Below are 21,966 nucleotides of genomic sequence, written 5' to 3'. Positions count from 1 at the left end.
TGTGTATGAAGAAACATATTTTTCTGAGGGTGGTTTTTTCCCCTGCTATTTCCTCTGTGGAATAAACTTTCTATCGCTGATGCTAATTCTAGGGTGCGTACAGACTCCTTATACTCCTTAGAAACTCCTTGGATATAAAAAAGTCTCCAAGGAGTACTTGGAACTACTTAGATTTCAAAATTAGTCCTTAGAAACTCCTTAGATTATTGTGTTGCATAGATTAACTTACTAAGTCCACTTATGACTATGCTGTCCAAGCAGGGAAACTAAATGATATGACTTAGCTGTCAAAATCTATTATAGTTTAAGTATAAAAACTTTAAAAGAAAAAAAAATTAATTGCAAGAGTTGGAAGAAAAAAATAACAGCAAATAATAATAATTTTGCATGTTACACACAAACTTAATTAATGGTTCACTTTGATTTTTTTTTTTTTTTGTATAATATGCCTTAGATTTTCTTATATATTCAAATTTAAAAATATAAGATTGGTAGGTTTTTATGTTAATCTTTAACATCTATGCTATGTACTTTAACAAGATTTATTAAAATATATGAAACTTGAAAATTTATTTATGTGAGAAAGTGATAACTTTATTTATTGTTCTTGATGAAGTTTGACATAGTCAAAATCTATTTCAAAAGAGCTAGAAAAAATATCTTATGCAAAATATACATTTTTAGAAGTTCTTTATAATAACTGCTTTTTAATTTAAAAAAAAAACTGTCTAGTTACCTTTTACGCAAAGTTTTTAAATTTTTGATAAGTCCTTAAAATTTTGGACTCCTTGGATTTCTTCTGCTGATCTCTGCATGAACCCTGTAATTCATTAAATTTTTATAATATTTTTTAAATATCAGATCTAACCCATTATGCTGTTGATAAAAATGTATCATGCATAATTCCAATTATCAAGCTCATTATCTATTTTTGATTTTAAGAGGCTCATCATCTAATTTTTGAGTTTTCATGATCTGAACCAGAAGTAAACAGTGCATGAATTGAAAACATCAGACATGCAATAGGCATCAAAATGTAAAAAAGAAGTAAGAACAGATTTCCCTCAGAATTAAGTACAACCTAATATCTTAAATTTAGAGGCTATGAATGGGATACAGCAGAGTCAAGAGACATATCAAAAACACATTTTCAAATAAGCATGTTTTTAGATTTATTTCACTCTTTTCATTTTATTTAAATCTATTTTCATTAGAGAATTAAACAAGGCACAGATAAAGAAAAGAAAAAGCGTCGATTTGGTTTTGACGAAAATCAAAAACGTCGAGGAAGAAAACCATTTAGTGACTCTGAAAGGTAAGCATTATTTATAAAGTAAAATACTTCCTTTCATTCCATATGATGAACCTATTTGCACTTTTATTAATACATCTATGATTACATTTCAATGGAATATATTGCCGTATTTTTATATATCATATTTACTGAGTATATTGCCTCACTTTTCAGGTAGAGAAATTCTTAGATTTTATCTGATGACATTATTTTAAACAAGGAAACAATATTGAACCTGGTGTGATTGTACTCCGGGGATACACCGGTATTCCAAGTTTTTCATATTATCCTTACGGGTATAAATTTAGGAACGTTTCTGAAGACAGAATTCAGAGAAGACAGAGAGAGACAGAATTCTTTTCCTTTTGTGTTTATGTGGGAAGGGGAGAGGTGTGAGTTGTGGTTGGATTAGGAAGAGGAAATTCTTGGCCTTAAGAGGAGGCTGTAGTTTTTAGTTGCACGTGTTAGAAATATCCCTGCAGAAATATTTCTGCGTGCACACTTTATGTTGTATTTATATTTGACATAAGTTTTTTCAGCCTTTTTGTAGATATGATTGCATTTTTTATAAAGACATAGAATTTTTAGCAGTAAAAGATAATACAGTACAGAACCCGTTATCCGGAAATCAGAAAATTGGAAAACCAAAAAACCAGAACAAAATTCGATAAATTTTCCCGCCATTTTTAAAAAAATGTTTTTCTTTTCCTCATAAGATTTTAGGATTTTTCTTTCTTTTTTGAAAGATGTTTACCTTACCATCATTTTGGAAATAATCATTAGTGTATTACTTCATCGTTTTTTCTTCTTCTTGAGAATATTTCCAAATATTTTTTTTTTAGTTGGGTTTAACGATAAAAAAAACTGCTTTTTGAAGCGATTCAGAAAACCAGAAAAATCAGTTATCCGGAACAGCGATGGTCCCAATCATTCCGGATAATCGGTTCCCTACTGTATAAGCAATCTAAAAAATGATTGCATGAATAAATTTGAGTGGTTGATGAAAAGTAGTATGCTTAGCGTTAATCCATCAATTATGTCGTCAGTAAGTATACTGAGAATTAAAGATCAAGATTATAAAGCTGAAATAATTTGGTGTATGAAAAGATTTCTTCTAATATCCCAAATTCTACGGGCAAAGACATAGATAAGGTGTTTAATTGTATATTTCTGTCCTCTATGGAACACTTTTCACTTAATCCAATTAAAGCAACTTACCTAATCATTGATACATTAGCACCCAATTTTAAGAATGAATTTTTGAATGAGATTAAAAATTCATTCTATATTTTAGAATTTGATAAAATTACAAACAATGCTAGTTTCAAAAAGCTATGTATTAGAGTTTGATTTTGGTCTGAGGAGAATAAAAATGTTTTTTCTCGTCACTTGGAGACATTTTTCTTAGGCCGTGCAAAAGCAGAATATGTAATAAAACATCTAAAATATGCCATAGATAATGCAGCTTTGACTTTTTCGAACTTAATAGTGCTTTCCAGTGATGGACCTAATGCTAACAAGGCCATATTTAATCTAATGAATGAAAAAATAAAATCAGTTAGAGGAGTTGGATTGTTAAATATGGGATTTTGCAACACCCACAAGCTACATAATGCATTTATAAATGGTTTAAATGTTTTTGGGTCTAACACTTCTGATTTAGCTATTGCATTATTTCACTATTTTGATGGATAGCCTGCTAAAAAAGATTTTCAAACTTTTTTAGTTGAAAAATAGCTTAAAGAACTTCGAATGGCTTACTTTAGACCCAGCCATTATTAGAATTTTAGAACATAGGGATGAAATTGTACACTACTTTTAGAAATTTGTACTTCTCAGAGAATGAAAATTAGATTCTGCAAGTTATTAAAAAAAATTTCTCTTTTAAAACGGCCACTTATTAAAGCAGAGTTAAATTTTGTCTGCGCTAGTTCTGCAATTTTGTCCAAGTATACTAGATTTTCCCAAAATGAAAGACCTTTAGTGCATGAACTTTATAATTGCATAAAATAACTGTTGCTGAAAATGGCCGGCAGTGTTTGTAAACCAGAAATTTTGACGTATCTTGAAAAAAGCACATGTGTATTAGCAAATATATATTTGATCAAGACATTTTGTTTCCTCAAAAGGATATTTTGTTGGGGAAAAAAAAACATTATTGACTGTCTTATTTATTGCAGTGATGTAGAGAAAAGAAGTTTCATGCTGAATGTTCAGAAACATTTTCTTACTGCTGGGTGTTATATTTTGAAAAAAGAGACACTGGTAAAAGAATTATTATCTACATTGTTCTCTATTAAGCCTAGTAATATTAAAAAACCATACAGTTTAAAAAAGATTCAAGAAATTGTATTCTTGCTACCATATCCTTCAAATATGGAAGATGTAATTGATTAATGGAAACTTCTGCAGTTAGAAGTTATTGAAGAAAAACAAATTGAAGAGTTTTGGAGTGACATATTTGAAGTTCAAAGCCTTAATGGTTATTTTAAATCTGTGCATATTAAAAAAATCACTACAGCAGTATTGACACTAGCTCATGGAAGTGCTGATGCTGAAAAAGCTTTTTCCAAATTTGTCAGAATATAATCAGAAGAGAGAGATTTCCAGAACACTGATTACACAATTGGCTGTTTTTGATGCTTTAAAAGCATATAATAATAAGCCTGAGATGGTTCCAATCTCAGAAAATTTATGTTTAGCATGTGTTGCTTACAAAAGCTATAATCTTTATCTGGAATTAGAGAAAAAGGAAAAAGATGGAATAGAAAAAGAGAAAAGTTGGAAGACCTTAAAAAAGCTAAAGAAAAAGAGAGCATACTTAAAATGTCTAAAATGGATGTTTCCATTTTAGGCAGAAAATGTTTTTGAGAATTATTAATTATATGAATTGTTTTACTGAAATTGAGATTGCTATGAAAAGTTTTTTTTTAGTCATTTTAACTAAATTTTTGCCTGTTGAAGCTAAGAGGTGGAATCAATGCCTTAAAAGTTTTCAAAGTTTTTTTTTTGTACAGAACTGTGTTTTCAGGTATTAGTCATATTACCAGTTCACTTTTGAAAAAAAATGATTATCCTTGATTACATACCAGTTTTTTTCATAGGCTTAAGATCTTGGAATGTTTAAATTTTGATAACTTTTAGTTTCAACTTTCGGTTTCAATGACGTTCATAAAAAAAACTATTTTAGTTAAGGGCATTTTTTTTTATTGATATTGATTGTTACCAGTGCCTCTTGGTTTTTAATATCACATTACTATTGATCTGGCTTGTTTATTAGTCGTTATCATTAGTTGTGTGACACTTGAATAACTCATTTATGAACCACTGATGGAAGAAACTGACTGAAAGAAAATTGTTTTAAATAGTGATTGATTCATTGAAACCATTTTTGAAGTTAAATAACTTGCATTAAAATTATTCTAGTTTCATAGTTTTATATCTTAAAGGGAAGTAATTAAAAGAAAAAAAATCTTGACTAAATTTAAAAAGGAGAAAAAAATCAAAATAATGTAGCTGAAAGAATAAAATGCATTAAAAGATAATTTTACAGTAAACAAGAGTGTCAATTTTGTTAAATACCTCATACCATATGTCCATGTATGATAATCTTAAACTAAGTTTACTTTGAAATTGGTGTAAATTTATTTTTATTGTATTATGTTGTCATTTATATTGTAATTTTGTGTTTTAGTGCCTTAATGAAACCTAAGAAGAAACCTCAGCTTACTGTAGCTGATATGTTGCAACAACACAAAGAATATCAACAGCGCATACAACAGGAAAATATTAAAAAAATGCAGCTCATCCCCATTCCAGTTGAGCGTGAAGTAGAAAGTGAAGAATTTGAGGAAGACAATGTGGAAACTCCTTCACAAGTGCTACAAATTCCTGGGCAGGCTTCTACTATATCTGAAGCAATTGAATCTGTTGTCAAAGCTGCTGCAGAAGATATGACAAGTAATGGTTCAGCTGGTCTGATTACTGGTAGTAGTGATGGTGAGGAAGCTAAAATACCTGCTGAAAACTTAGAGGCTCCTAGATTGCCAGAAAATTTGCCTCCAGAACTAGATGTTGTTGTTGCTCAGTTAAAAGAGGTATGATTTGAATAATATTTATTATGAATAACTAGCTTTCTATGCTTGATTGTTTTATGTTTAACTGTTATAAAAATGGCAGCACTTATAAAAATATTAAATATTTTTGTTTCTGTTAATTTTACAATTGTCAATTAAGCATTTTAAGTTATACCAACAACTATGTTAAGTTCTACGGATTCATGGGATGTTAATATTATTTGGTAGTATAAATTCCATGTATGAAAGCTTAATGCTCGTATTTTTTCTTCCCAAGTACTAACTCTGAAATAGCATTAGTGTATCATGTATTAAGTTATATGGAGCAGTCTGTTGAAATGATCATACCTAACATTGTTAAAAAATTCAAAGAATTATTTTTGAACACGTATAAAAATTGTGAATGGATAAGCTGAGTGTTCATTAATATCAACTGAGCTTTTAAAAATTATTGAACATAAATGAGCTGTTTGCAGGATTAATGCCCCATTGATGCTTTTATCAAATCAATGTGCCTGCTCATTACTCTGTGATTCTAATATTCAATGAGATATATCCAGCACTAAGTAGGACTGAACGATACATAGACACATTGAAAAATATTGATGTTATGCATTCATAGGTGATCTGATGTAGGGTTTGGTATTTTTTCGAAGCATCGCAAATAATGATTTATCTGCAATGTGTATGAGGATTCTTAATGCTTCATAGATTTTGATGTCTATGTACAGGACGAAGAACATTGTTCAGGATAGCTTATTGATAGTTTCAAGTGGGTATAAAGAGCAATTCTCCTGATTTGACATCATTTTTTAATCGATAATTTGAAAGGACATTCCTGTCTTTAGTGGAAATATTAATCATTTTTAGAAAATTTAAAAATGCAATGTTTCATAAAAAAAATTGCAACTTGCTGTTTGCAAATTAATAATATCTTCTTTTTACTTAATGATTCGTTTTACTTAACACATTCTTTTTTTAAAAAATATTGATAGTAATGAGTTAAATTTATAATTGGGGGGGGGGGATGATTTGAAAGTTACATATTCCTTTTGGCATCTGCTGTTCTTTAGTTTTCAATCGCTCAATTCATCAGCAAATTTTTTATATTTTTTGTTTATCAAGATTTTTATAAATGCTGTCTCAATGTGCATTTTAATTTTGATTTTATATTCCTAATTACGTATTAGGAGAAAATAGTCTGCAGCAGGCTTATTTCTGTTGCACGTCCCTTTTCTTGCACAGGGTGTTTCAATTTTTTCTTTATTTTCAATATGTTGCGCCACTGATGTGATCTTAACTTTTTCTTTAAAAATGCAATTTATTTGAAAGTGAGAATTCAAAATTACGCAATACAAATTGTAAAATATTAATGTAACAAAACATTGCAATGCATCAAAGTATCCCCCTGTCCTAGCACCTAACAATTTTGATCTTTAAACTAACCTTCAAATATAGGCTATAGAAGCAAAGTGATTTTGCAAAAAAAATAGAATTTACTATGAATAGCTATTGCAAAGAACAAAACATTTTACGAAAATGTTTTTAAAAGTTTTTTCAGAGCATCGTGCACTCCGAATGATTCTTCTCGCTCAGTCTTCATTGCCAACTTCATATAGTTGACTGAGAATGACTTTCTCTGACGGACACCTATGTTATATTGTTGTGGTCAATGCTTCTGACTGCACCTTGTGCCCTTTAAGAGCTTTTATGAACTTAATTCATTTGTCAAGCTATTCTACGTTTTAGTTTTATCTGTTCTGGTACCTTTTATGACAATGCCTATTTTTATTGGGCTGCCCAAGGGCTCATGGCAGATATGACCTCTGCCCTGTCGTAAAATTGAAAAAATTTGAGCACGAAATTCCTTGTTCTGCTAAGGGATTAATTTGAATGAAAAAAATTTTTTAAGTAATTGAGCAAAAAAATATGAGTTTGTGTTAATTCTAATCTACATATGTATTTAAAAATCACATAATTTATTAATAAGCAAATTTTTGTAATTTGAACTTGGTAACTGCTTCTTTTCTTAACTGAATTTAAAATTTAATAAGTACTTATGCATACTCTTAGTAAGAAAAAATTCTACTTAGCATTTTTTTCGTAACTTAAGTTTGCTTTATGTTCAATTATTAATTTATTGCTCATTTTTCTACAGGCTGCATACCGATCTGAAGAAGGAAAGTGTAAATTTTTTAGTGATGAAGTTAACAGGATGCTTTTGAGGTAAGACTTCATTTAGTCATTGTACATAATAAAAAGAGTGAGTGTACAGGATGAAATTTCTTTTTTCATGTGCGCCTCTACCCTGAGCCAGTGGAATTCTAGTTCTTAGTTTTATTAAATGTTATGTATTTCACCAATTTTTTTAGGAGAGTTTTAAGTGAGCTTTTCTTTCTTCTTTTTCTATATTCTTTCAGCCTTTATAATTGTACTTCTATATATACGTTTAATTTCAAGCTACTTCTTATTAATACTTATAATTAGAAAATGCATAGCTCTATATGCATGATTATCCTATTAACATATCGTTTCTGAGTTTTTTTTTTTTTTTTTGACGCTACTCTAAATACATGTTTTGAGAAAGTGGACAAGCTGAAAATGTGTGTTGTAAGAAAATAGTCATAGCTATTTACTGAAACAGACATAGCATTTGATTCCAGTTTTTAATCGTTTATGAGTATTGTTTTTTTTAAAAAAATAAACTAACAAATCAAAGTAAATTACCAGTGTGATATGGGTCATTTGCATAAATCACTTAGTACATTTTATAAAATTAAATTCTTTTTTTTTACAGACATTAAAATCAACAGTTATCAATAAACTTAATTCTTTTATTGTCTCTTTTTCAACGATATTGTCTTTTCTCTACGGTATTTGTCTACGGTAAGACTGATAGCTAGTAAGATAGAATATGTTACTAGTTCTCAATGTTTCTTAGTAAGAAACATTGAGGGGGATTCTGAATGTTTGAAGTTATATTTCAGAACAAATTTTTTTTTCTGTTTTGCTTGATTTTTAATTTTCAATATTTTTATTATGGCAGAATTTTTTAAAGGGCTAATGAATGTTATTCTTTCATGATAATTTTTTTTCTAAAAATACGGCAAAGTGAAAAAGATAAGATTTTATTGTAAAATCTTTTGTTAAAAAATTAAGAACGTTTATGTTTTGGTTTCTATCTCTCTTTTTCTTTTTCAAAAAACTCACGCTTTTATTATGATGCTGCAATTAAGGAGGTTTCCATTAGACTTAAGTCTTCGCTTTGTTTTAGCAAATTACTAAATATTAGCAAGTAAGCTGTTAAATATAACAAAATAAGCAATATTTTAAGATGTCTGTATGACAGGATAAAACAGTAGTTAGAAATGCAAATTGTGAAATTGGGAATCAATCAGAATTTGAAATTAAATTTCTTTTCCAATGTTTTTGCACTATTAATTACTTAATGTTTACTTTACTTTGACTTAAATGTTTACCTTTGTATTTTATTTACCTAGTATTTGTGTAGATTGTGAAATTTGTGTGTAAATAAAATATAATGGAATTGAATTAAAACGAAATTCTGAATGGCAGCTTAAAAAAGGGTCTTCCAATATTCTGTGATTTTTTTTTAAATGTATTTTTATTATATATGTTAAGTTATGTATTTTTATTATGTATGTTTTTCATGTATGTGTGATTATTTTTATATTTATTTTATGCATATTTTCTGGCACAAAAATTTTTAAAACGAAAAAAATATTTTTTTTTATTTACTTTTATTATTAATTCTCTTAGTGTACACTATAATTATAGCTTATTTCAGTATAGAATTTTAATTTTTATATTAGTGAAATTTTGTTCTTGTTGACAGTAATAAAGTATTTTGTTTTTTTTCTCGAAAGTAACTCAGTGCAAAAGAATATCATATTTGGTGTTAGGATTTTACCGGCTTAATTTTAAAAGTTAAATCTTTTCAAATCAGCATACTTTCAAATATTTTCTTAATATTTTTAGTGTTGAATTAAGAGCTCAAGAACTGACTAGTGCTCAACGATCAATCATTTATGCCCATCTTGCCTCTCATCTTCCTTGTACTAAAGAAACTTTACAAAAACGAGCAAAAAAATTAAGACTAGATCAAGAAGATGGAAAATTAAGAGAACCAATGCAAAGATTAAGAGACGGTAAGATACAACAATTTGAAGTCTGTTAAGTAAATTTGATTCACATTTTAGGTTTTCTTTATCATGATGAAATTATTTCAATGATTTCAGTTTTTTTTTTCTTTGTAAAAGCTCTGTACCTCTCTCAAATATTCAAAGTATTTTTTTCCTGAAAATTGTATTCCAAATGGGAGACACTCTCTATTTATCTGACAATTATAATGGTCCCTGTCTTATTGAATAGACAATTTAATGTATTTACCTCTTAGTAAAGTGGACTCAATTTAAGGGTAGGCAGTATAATTGTAGTGGAGAAATGCAAAATAAAAATTGAAGTGTTTCTTTTTGCTATATCTGTCCCTCTCTCTTATCTTAATTTTTATAACCCCTGTTTCAGAAGAAAGGAAAAGAGCTATACATTGGAGATAAGCCTCCCATGATGCAGGAATTCACTTCTAAAAAACTTATGTGAATAGGGGGGGGGGAATGCCTTATTATCTAGAAACTGCAGTGATGGTATTGGGAACAGAAATCAATTGGAAAAAAAAGTGGTTGAAGGATTGAATCATTCAGTGATAATTATGCTTGTGTGTTATTTTTGCATTATCTGTCATTGTGTAAAAGAGAAAATATTTATGTGGGAAGAAAAATTTGATATAATAAATTTAGTGGGAATTGAAAATTGAGGAGCTTAGTTCATAAAATTTAAGATAGAAATAAATGAAATTTGTTTAAACAAAGTAAGTAATGTGTTAAGGAATATAGAAGAAATCAAAAGAATTATGGATTGCTTATTCAATATATTCTAAATCTATTATCATGAAACTATCAAATAAAAATTGAAGCATGTGAAATTGATACAGTAGTTAATAGATTGATACAGTTAAGTTAGTTCTGTAAAAACTAGGAATATTCCGGTGTAAAGATTCCACTAGTATCTAATGTATTAATAAAAAGGTAATGGAACTTCCCCATGGAAAATCAGGTAACAGTACAAAACGTCATGTGGTTAGTTACACAAATTTAAGCAAAGGCTTAACACTATTTTTGACTATTTTAGGATGAAGAAAAAAATCACCAAGTATGCAACAAATAGCTGACTGCATATAAAAGTGAAATTAGTGAATCTGAATTTCCAATAAAATTAAATTCTTTTGTTTTGTTTTTTGCTCTCTTTAAATATTATTTAAGAGAAAAAATATCTGATCCTTAGTGTCCTTTATTAAAATGAATGGCATTTCTTCGTTTTTCAGTTTCTTTGCTAATTATTCAAAAGTGTTTGTTTTACATTATTGGATGTTAAAAAATAAAATTTTCAAAGATATAAAACAATTGAATTAATATTGATTTATGGTAGAGGTATCTAATTTTTCTTCAATAACTTAGAGTTCTTTACATTTATCAATTTATGTTGGATCTTCATTTCTGATATGTGTGATTATGGACATTGTTGGATAAAATTGGTTCAATTGTGTAATTGGTTGGTTCAAAATAGAGTCAAATTCTTATTAAATATTTTTCTATTACTTCATTAAGACTTAACTGCTTGAACTCTATTTAAAATTTTTTTTTTATCAATAATTATTATTATAGTCACGAAGCCAAATTCTCTAAAAATCGTATGATCTTATCTGGAAAAATAGAACGAATTGTCAGTTTTGTTTGTTTCATTTCATCAGTATAAAATAAGACTTTATAGTAATCAGGCACCTGATTTTTCTGCTAATTTGCAGTATTCTGCAAATTGCAAGACTCTTGATTAACGGAATTCGGCGTTTCAGTAATTTCTATTCAAAAAAAATTATTTGGAGTTGTGTTAATTTAAAATCTGTAATTTTAATCTGTAAAGTGTAATTTTTGCCAGATTTCATTCAATCATTTCTTTGTTATCAGATCAACAAATCTCAGTTTTTTTCCTGTCTGAGTTTTTGTTCGCTTACAATTACGAGTTATAGCTACAAATTCTAACATGTAACAAAAAATATTACATTACTGTAGTACATTTGTTTTCCCTTTTATTTTTATTTGTCTGAAATAGAATCGCATACTTATTTTTATCATATTTATATTATATCGCGAATTAAAAATTTCAAATTATGCTTATTTGGGTTTAGCATCTTTTGTGTATGTCCTTTTATATGTTTATGGAAAAAAATTATTAATTTTGTTGATTTTACTTTTGATAATAAAAATTTTAGTCTATTATTTAATTTGTTTCATTTAAATTATCAGAAATAATCTTCTGTGTATATATATATATATATATATATATATATATATATGTGTGTGTGTGTGTGTGTGTATGTATGTGTAAAATTAGTATAAAAAAACTACACATGGAAAAAAAATGTTTCATTTTAAGCCTAAATTATATAACCATAAAATTTTTTCATATAAGTAGTTTTTCAGATGTCTGAATCATGTTTTATGTGTTTTACAGGTATTGCTTCCGTTATGCCTGCTATGATTGAAAAATATACAGCGTTAGTGAAAGCATATGATGCAAGGTAAGTTGGACATATTAAATTTTATTTACATTAACTTTTTATATTTCAACTTCCTGTGTGACCAAGGACTTACAAATCTCTACACGTCAGGTCACCTGAACCACATCTTTGATGACTATTTCAATTTTATTTCATATTTTTCAATTTGTGTTTTTAATATCCTAATATTTTTTTAAAACCTCGTCTCACTGCAAGTTAATAAATCTGCATGATTTTTCATTCATTCTTTTCAACTATGAATGTTTGATTTCCATCTGGTTTTTTAAATCTATAATGTTCTTGTGTATCATACTGAGATGCCAACTATTACGGATTGACCGTAATTATTACAGATTTTTTGACAACATTGCGCTATTACGGGCTACACCTGCAAAATAACGGAAAAATAATTTTTGCTTTATTATTCCCTTTAAGAATCATTCTCATTGAATCATATTGGTCGATGCAGAGACTTCACACAAATGAGGACGGTGATCAAAAATGCGTCATCAGATGCAATGAGAACGCTTCTTTTAAACATTGCGCTTCTAGCTCTCAGCAAGCATCAACTTCCGATCTGCCATATCAACAGCACAGAAATAAGCGGTACTTACTGTCAGCGTAAACAAACGATCCTTTTTTTACGCTATTTTTAATGTACATTTAATGAGCAAAAAAGCAAAAGTGGAGCAGCGTAATCGTGATGATTACAGTGTAGAATGGCCGTATTTTATAAAATCAAAAGTGTCGGAAGGACACGTGTTCTATGGATTTTACGATTGCTCATGGTCTTCGCTTAGTCATCTCTTCTTATAGAAAAGACAAAAGCATTTAACAAAAGAGTGGGTTTTGAAAGGAAATTTTCTGATGCTGAGATAAGAGCCGCAAAGCAAAGTATTAAATTAGATTTAGATAAAACACATAAATAAATGCTCTTATTGAAGTTTCAATTCCTTATTTTGTGTTCTATTATACAAGTATGTATTATGTACCTTTTTAGGCTAATATTAAACTCAAATTTTATCTATTAACAGAATGGTTTTAGAATATTGATTATTAAAATAATTATATAATGAGTAAATTCTTATTAAATTTTAATTTATAGTACCATTAAAATAAGCATTAAATCTTTAGTATTAAGGTTATAAAATGAAACTTTATTATGACGGACAATTACTGAAATTCATTATAAGTTATGTAAGAATTTTACGGAAATCATAATTTCCAAGTTGGCATCTTAATGCAATGTTTTTATGAAACGAATGTTAGATTGCGTATTAAAGTAATTACTGTTAATGTGCTGATTTGCATCAATAATCTACTTTCCTTTAATGTTTTTTCTGCAGTTATTGCTGCGTATTTCTACATGGCTTTTTTTAAATTGTGTATTTTTAATACCATATTATGACACAAATTTCAACTCCTAAATTTCAAATTTGCACTTTCAAACTAATCCAGCATTCACAGCTGCTAAAATTGCTCCGAAATGAAATTTCTGCTTCAGCCTGCTCCAAAATACCATTTTCCACCAAAATTCCTCCTAGCTGCTCCTAACTCTAATAACATTAGTCGAGCAAAAAGTGAAACCTTGGCTTCATTTGGCACCAAATTTGTGCTCAAATATCAGTTTTGCTCCAAAGCAGCAAGCAATTTTTGTTTTTCATCTAAATGTTTATTAAGAAAAGTTCTCTCTCCCATCGCATTGAGCGCATTAAAAACTTAATATTACACTAAATGAGTGAATTTCTATGTTGAAAGGGTTTGTAAAAAATATAAATGATAGGATTTACTATAGAATCAGTACGAATAGATCATGTCTAAAAGTAATACCTTAAAATTTGACATATGCATATTGTAATAATTGAAAATTTCGAATATTGAAATTAGAAAAAGAAAAAAATAAGTGGCTGAAAAAAATAATTGTCGAACAAAAAAATTACAATGAAATCAAGAGTGTCAAGAAGTAATTTTCCAGTAAATCTTATATAATAACAAATAGTTATATAATAACAAATAGTTATCTTATAACAAATAGTTATCTTATCTGAAGTTTGATTGTCCTTAAAACATTTTGCCTCTTAATAAATTAAAAATATCAAAAAATGAGAAACTACAAAAATTGGTAAGAAAGCAATCAGAAAATGATGTGGATTTTTGATATTATTGTGAATAATGATTACTGAAACTTAAAATTCGTGAATTATAATAATATCACATTAAAGATAACATAATTTGAAAGACAAATGTTTAAATGAACAAAAAACAAACAAGGCAGTGTGTCCTTCCATCCCCTTCTAGAATTAACTCTGCATTGATGATTTTATATATTATTGATGATAGTATGGTTTTATCAGTGGTGGTAAATAAGTTAAATTTAAAGTGAGAATTTTATTTGGCTTAAAATATTTGAGAATTTCATATACTCAATTATTTAAAATGCATATTTATTTAAATATTATAAAAGCCTGTGAAAAATGTTTTTAAGGACTTTATTTCTGGAAGAATTCCGTTAAGTAAATTTTTCCTCATTGGTTAAGGTTAGCCATAATTTTGTTAAATTATTGACTATTCTATTTTTCAAATATTTTAAAGTTAACATCAGTAGTGTTTGCTAACTTATAGCCCTATTTCTAGTAAAAAGGAGAAAATTGCTTCCTTTAATATTCTTTAATATATTAATATTCCTTAGTTTCTTTATTTAATAATTTTTAGTTCTTAGGTCAGGTAAACTAAATGACCAATTTGAACGTGGTAACAAATGCGGAAAATGTTACCACTATAGTAAAATACTTCATTTGAAACAGCACATTTTGTATATAGTTATGCTTTTAAAATGTGTTTCTATAAAACTAAATAATTTGAAGTCAGCATAAATTGAATGAAAGATAATACGTTATGGAAAAACGTTAGGAAAAACGTAAAATTTGCCAAACTATTACTGATACAAATGATGATTAATTAATTTGTTAATAGCTGTTTGGTAATCGTGCAATATGCGCAAGAAATCTATGTATATGTACTAATTAGTTGTGTGTATGTACTGAAAAGCAAAATTAATGGAGAAAAAGGGTACTACTTATTTTAAGAGAAATATTATAAATTGCCGTACCATTTTTATGTGCATGATGTTTAATTAATTTAGGTAATAAGTACTAATTGAAGTTTTTTAAAAAAATATGCAAAAAATAAAAGTTAATGAAGAAATGGTACTAAGTGGGTAATGGTACTGAGAAATGTAAAAACACCAATGCTTAACACCAATGTTTGCTATAGTGTCACCAATGATGTCTAATACACAACTATTGGTAATTGGTGTAGTCTTTAATATGTAGCAAATCCTTTAATGTTCATTACAAAGAACGGATATTCAGCTGGATGATATAAAATGTTAATTTATGTGTTCAAAAAGTAAATTTTGAAAGAACTTTTTGCTGCTCTGAATCTAAAAACTAACCTGCTCCAAGAATAAAATTTTAATTTGCTCCAAAACAATTTTTTTTTGTTCAAATGATTATGTTGCTGTTCCACCCCTGTGCATTTTAAATATCTTAATAAACAGCGATCTGTCCAGACATTTTGTAAAAGTTTCTGTTTTTGTAAAATTGTGAAAAAACTATTCATAATTTGTGAATATAAAATAAGCGTTAAGTCACATTCTTTCAACCAGGATCCTGCTTTTGTGATTTTGCGCAAATAGGGTCCTGTTATTGCAAAAATTGCTAAAAAAACCTTTTCAAGAAGTTTTTAAAATTGTAAATATATACAAGATTCTGCTCAACAATTGCTGCTACTAAATTAGAGATGCAACATACAAATATTTGGTATTTACCCTGTACTGCTCAACACAGAATATTCATTTCGGACGAATAATGGAAACAAAATCACTCGCATTTTTAATAATTTCAATTGACATATTTTAAAAACGCAACTTAGTAATGTATCACTTTTAATGTGTTACGCATTAAGTAAACTTAAACAATTCTTAAATTTATAATATTTTATTTAAAAATTGCCAGAAATAAGTTTTTATTTACATAATAGTCAATTAATTTTATGAATAAATATAAATTGATCAATTATTTATTTACAAAAAAATTAGGATTAAATATTAATAAGAATGCGCTCATGATTGTAAAATTAGAAATATTTTCTTAGAATACTGCATTTGGAATTTAAACTTAGGGGAAACTTAGTTTGTTTCGAACCGTCCCCCCCCCTGGGGGGAGGCATACTTGCCAACTTTTACGGATTATCCGTAAAATGTACGGATTTACGTCTAATTTTACGGGCCTACGGCTCAACCTGAAATTTATACGGATCCCCCGTTTTTAACGTTGCACGGTTAGCGCATCGGCAAAATTCCGCGATTATCAGCTGCTGCGGAACTAGAGTAAAACCATTTGTAAAGGGGGAAAACGGAAGAAATGACATGAGTTTTCCAATCTATTCCAAAGCAACACGGTAACCACACCCGTGTAAGTGGCTTATCCTCGTAACCATAGTAACAACACGTTCACGTGTAAACCAGTTGATTGGTTTTTCCCCTTTTCTCCCTCCTAGCTGCTTCCAGTCTCTAGTGAGTGCGCTGTTCCCGTCATTATTGCACTCCCCGTTTCAACTACGTCACTGAACTAGCCGATCCAAACGTCGTTCTCCCTCCCTCCCTCAGTAACGAACGAAAACGGTACTGAACTGTCGACTACTACGTAGCTTGTAATCACGTGGTGTGCGTTAAAAATGAAACCGACGAAAACTTATTTTCAATCGTATAAGAATTCTTATACTGCAGAGTTTTCAGGCATAAAAAAATCCAACAAAGGAAAAAAGTATGCTTATTGTACGATTTGTTTTTCGGACTTTCTAATATCGCACGGAGGTTGAAATGATATACATCGCCACGTGACCGGACCGAATCATGCCAAGAACATTGAAAACGCTGAAAATAACCAAAGACTAAGCACTATTTTTTAAGCCACCTGATAATCTCCAAGATGAAGTAATGCGTGCTGAGTTATTGTTGACCTCTTTTTTAGTTGAGCATAATGTTCCTCTAAATGCCGCCAGCCATGTGGGTCCGCTTTTTCGAAAGATGTTTCCGAAAAGTGAAATTGCGAAACGTTACGGATGTGCTAAAACCAAAACTGCATCCCTTGTCCATGAAATGGCTATGGATCGAACTTCAGAAATTATTAAATATTTGCAAGAACAAGCATTTACTGCAGCATGTGATGGTAGTCACGAAACTGATTATAAGTTGTACCCAGTTGTGGTGAGTTATTTTAACGTGGCTCTTCAACGCATTGAAAGTACTTTATTGGCAATCGCAAATTTGGAAGGAAACTCCACAGGTGAAAATATAAGCTCTCTTCTTTTAAATGTGTTTGCTAAATATGACATTCCTTTTAGAAATTGTATAGCATTCAGTGCAGATAATGCTTCTGTTATGCAGGGAAAGAAAAATGGTGTGATTTCATTTTTAGAAAAAGAAAATGAGCACATAATATCAATTGGTTGCTGCTGCCATTTAATACATCTTGCCTCTGAAAAAGCTGCTGCAACTTTTCCCGTTAGGATAGATGAAGTTTTGGTAGATATTTTTTACCATTTAAAAGGGAGTGTTAATCGTAAGGACCCTCTTAAGAAATTTCAGGAAATGTATGGTAAAGAGGCACAAAAAGTGCTTAAACATGTGTCAACTCGCTGGTTATCGTTAGGGAAAAGTCTTACACGCTTGGTTAATCAGTGAGATCCACTTATGAGTTATTTTAGAGCTGAAGTTTCTACTTGCAGTGTGTCTGTATCATCTACTTTGTCGTTTTTCAAAATTCCAAAAGTAGTTGATAAAGAAAGCAGCACAGGAGTAGATAAATTAAAGGATAAACCTGCAGTGGAAACTAAGACTTGTGCTATAATGAAACAGCCTTTGACACATAAACAGGACCCAACTAATGATAAAAAAAGGAAAAGTTTACAGCAAGAAAGTGTGATTCAGATTAAAAGACAAAGCTAAAAAAGATTCAACTTTATCCAAAGAAGAGAAAATTTTTATGTTTTTATCTTCAAATTTAAATAAGTGCTTCAGTTTATTTCTTTTAAGTGTTATCCCTACATTTGAAAAGGTAAATGTGATTTTGCAGTCATCTTCCCTACAAATTCATCGACTAAGAGCTCTTCTTTTGGATCTGTTAAAAGAACTTTTTTCCAAATTTGTTAAACCTTCTGAGGTTATAGGAAAAGAGTTAACATGTGTTAATTTTCATTCTTCTTTCAACCATAAAGATCAGCAAAATTTAGTTATAGGCAGCGCAGCAATGGACTTGATTTCAAATTCTTCGGAAAAAGAAAAATCATTGTTTTATTCAGCTGTTATCAAATATTTCATAACTGCCTGTGAATATATTGTTAAGAAATTCCCTTTAAATGATCAAGTACTCCAACATGCTGAAGTTGCTGACTTGAATAAAATTGAAAACTCCAGTTTTGAAAGTGTGAGATATTTTGTAAATTTGTTTCCCTTCCTTTTAAAAACAAAAAGTAATGAAACCAAGCTTACAGCAATGGATGAACTGCAGAAACAGTTTTGCCAACTTCAGTTGGAAGATTTGAGTGAAATAACTGTTCCAGATAGAGCAATTGATGTGCAGTGGTCAATGATAAGTCAAATGAAAGGTGCGGATGGCATGTTTAAGTATGAAAAATTGGGAAACATTGTATTGTCAATTCTTCTCATACCACATTCAAATTCAGAATGTGAGAGAATTTTTAGTTTGGTTAGAAAGAACCGTACTGAATCGCGAACAATTATGTCTAATAAAACTTTAGAAAGCCTGCTTATATTAAAAACCAAATTTTCTAAAATCTGTCACGAACAAGTGTTTGAAAAAGATTTTTTAATTAAAGCAAAGAAGGCTACTTCAGCTTCTTTAAATTCAGCATCCTCTTTTGCTGTTGATTTAGAGGAAAACCCTTAAAGAACTATTTTATTTTGCATATAACATTTTTTTAAAAAGTAGCATCATTGTAATAGAATTTGAAATAATTGTAATAGAAATTGAGATGATAAATGGATGGTTGATTAGATATTTCTGTACATTTTCTAACAAATGCAATTAAAAAATTTAATGAAAATTTGCTTCTCCCTTCATCAACATTCAATCATGTGATAGATTCTATAATTAATATATTTATTATTCATTTGTGGTGTATTGTTACTTATTAAATAATTCGAATAGTCTTCGTTAAATTTTTCATGAAAAAGTTTTACTGATGGCAGTTTTTTTAAGTTGGCAAGTATGGGGAAGGTTTTATTCGATTAACAAAACAATAATGAAAATAAACAAATTTGTGAAGGGTCTGATTTGAAAGATAAAATATTTTGTGAAGGGTCTCCTCTTGAAATATTTTAATGGACCTAAGTTTCTTCTAAACAGACCCCTGATAGAGATTTTGCTCTATTAATAATTTTCAATGCAGGGAAATAAAGTTCCAAAAGATTTTCTTATTGTCATGGTGTAGTGAAAGTACTCTTCATTTCTGAAGAGAAGAGACTTGTGAACAATTGGTGGCTTTTTCTTTCCTCTGAGTGATACTTTAAAGCTTGCTTCTAAAAAAATTTCTTGGAACTTTTAATTTTATTACGCTTCTCTATTTCTGTAAGTGGCTAAGTTTTATGAAACTATGCCACTTAACTTTACTTTTTGCTTGGGAATTTTATGAGGCCATATGCCATTCTTAGAAAAATTACATTTATGGGATATAAGTTATGGTGAGTCCTTTATCACTGATTGGACAACTCCCCAATCAGTGAGTGTTTTATAAATTTTCAGCACATGACTGATTCAGGAAATCTCATTGTTTAGCTATTATTAGGTGTAGCAAAGTTTTGTGTAAATTATTTTTAAAATTTAAATTTTTATTAGTTTATCTTTTATACAAAGTGGTTTTAAATTAAGTGGCTTTGTGGTTTTAAAATGAAGATTAGACTCATATGTTGGAAGTTGAAGCTAGTCTTTTCTTCCAAATTTCTCCCTTCCTCTATAAAAAGAATGAATGGGCAAAAATAAGGTTGGTGATAATGTTGAATTTCCAATAACCTAAAATAAATGAGTGAAAAGTTAGGATTAGGTTTTAAGGTGTTTCCACTTGCGTCAAAAACTGCTCTAATTTGAATGCAGACAGAAAAAAAGGAAATTTTCTTTTCTTCAGTAAGAGGAGAAAACTTCACGTTCAGTCAGTCAAGGCATTTTGTCCAGTGTATATAGCAATATGGAAGTGCTAATTTTTGATAATGTTATTCTACTTTTATGTTCCTCTCTTGTGATTCTTGTCCATCTGAATTTCAGATTTGTTTGCTTTTGAATCTTGTTACTTTAACTGAACTACCGTAAAAAGTATTTGAAAGGAATCACTACAGACTAGTGTTTTGTTGTATCCAATCACACACTACACTAATTTTTTTTCGGAAAGTAATTTAAGTCACACTGCAAAAAAAAAAGTGGAGACTAAAGTATTTTCATTACTTGAAAAGCATTAGTTCCTGTGACATTGATTCGTAATGAATAAAAAAATATTTGATATTTTTTTGATAGGTTTGGTTAAGTTTAAGTCCCCATAAGAAAACAGATTTCGATTATCTAATTTATTGCTTCTCTTTTGTAACTAATTGGGAGATTGTAAAGAGTGAGAAATAGTGTGGTGTCTGTGCTGAAAGTCTCACACTTAATTAGCTGGTCAGAATCACAGCTTAGCTCTGTCAGCTAAAGTACATAGCGTCAAGCAGCAAAGTGGCTTAATGATGTGTTTGAAATATTTTAAATGAGAGCTGTTTTTTTTGCCCTTTTATATTGACTTTTTCTATGGTAGCATAAATTCATGGTATGTCAATTTCTATTTCTTTAATTTGTTAAGTGTTTGGAAGTTTGTCTTAAGTAAAGTCTTAATTACTAATAAAAATTTTTCTCTCCTAGGGATGAAAATAAGAAAATTGATGTTCCCATTGGTACAGATGGAGAGGAAAGTCAAGAAGAAGGTGATAAGAAAGCTTCACATTTTCCAAAGAAAAGATTTGAATGGAATGATACTATAAGGTATCTAAAATTGAATTATAATTTTGCTAAATGTTGCTTTATTTTGCAAGTATTTATCTAATAACTTTTCAGTTTTGTTGTATATGTCATCACAGTAATGCTAATTAGTCACATGAATTATGTGACAAACTGTTATTAAAAATTACTATTTTTTTTAAGAAATGCAATTTATTAAATTTTCAATAAAATAATATTGTGAAACATGTGTCCTAGTTGAATGTAAAATTGTAGTTGAATTCTTAAAATAAAAATTCTTTTATAGCTTAATACAAATAATAACATTGTTATAGTTCTTCAGATCTAATGCATAAATGAGCTATTTAAACATAAAATAAATGATGTTCATAGACCTGAACATGAGTGTGTAAAGGTAAAACAGGAAAAAAAAAGCCTAGTCCTCAAATATTGATTTAGAAATATAAATTAACATAATTACAGATTGTTTTTGGAATAAGAACAGAAAATACTTTGTGGTATCAAAATGCAAAGTTGTATTTTGATTTCAAATATATTTTCTCTTACTTTCTATAAACCAACAAATTTCTTTTTAAGTAATGTTTATAACTTCATCATTAACTGTAAATCAATCCAAATCGCATTAATCTATTTGCTCTTAAAAGTATAATAAATATTTATTGAAATTGCTTGCATCACTTTTCAGAATGTTTATCAGAAACTTCATTGCTTTGAATTTTTTTCCCTACATTAAAAGAATCTTCCCAATGTTAAAAGAAGCTTTGTCTTAGAAACTATGTTTCTAAATTCCATCTTGTATTTTTGAGTTTCGGTAGTAACATTTTACCAATTTTTCTAACTAACAGATTTTTTTTCTTCTCTTTACTCAGCTTTTTTTTCACATTTTGTTCAGCTAAGCTT

General features: G+C 29.0%; 1 protein-coding gene across 5 annotated transcripts in view; it reads left to right on the top strand.

Moving 5' to 3' along the window:
* The window catches only part of LOC107451048 (yemanuclein), a 51,652-nt gene that overhangs the window by 10,075 nt on the left and 19,611 nt on the right, over positions 1-21,966 (top strand). For all 5 annotated transcript variants that reach the window (XR_011638245.1, XM_016067022.4, XM_016067021.4 and 2 more), the window contains exons 5-10: positions 1,215-1,315; positions 4,989-5,391; positions 7,529-7,596; positions 9,370-9,539; positions 11,959-12,025; positions 20,971-21,090. Coding sequence is in view for 4 of the 5 variants with exons in the window: in XM_016067022.4 (XP_015922508.1) it covers positions 1,215-1,315; positions 4,989-5,391; positions 7,529-7,596; positions 9,370-9,539; positions 11,959-12,025; positions 20,971-21,090 (929 nt within the window). In the remaining variant the exon portion in view is untranslated. The remainder of the gene's footprint in view (positions 1-1,214; positions 1,316-4,988; positions 5,392-7,528; positions 7,597-9,369; positions 9,540-11,958; positions 12,026-20,970; positions 21,091-21,966) is intronic.

The sequence above is a fragment of the Parasteatoda tepidariorum genome, chromosome X1 (assembly GCF_043381705.1).
Source record: "Parasteatoda tepidariorum isolate YZ-2023 chromosome X1, CAS_Ptep_4.0, whole genome shotgun sequence".
In the NCBI taxonomy this organism is placed as follows: Eukaryota; Metazoa; Arthropoda; class Arachnida; order Araneae; family Theridiidae; genus Parasteatoda; species Parasteatoda tepidariorum.
This window is presented reverse-complemented; position numbering and strand designations above follow the sequence as displayed.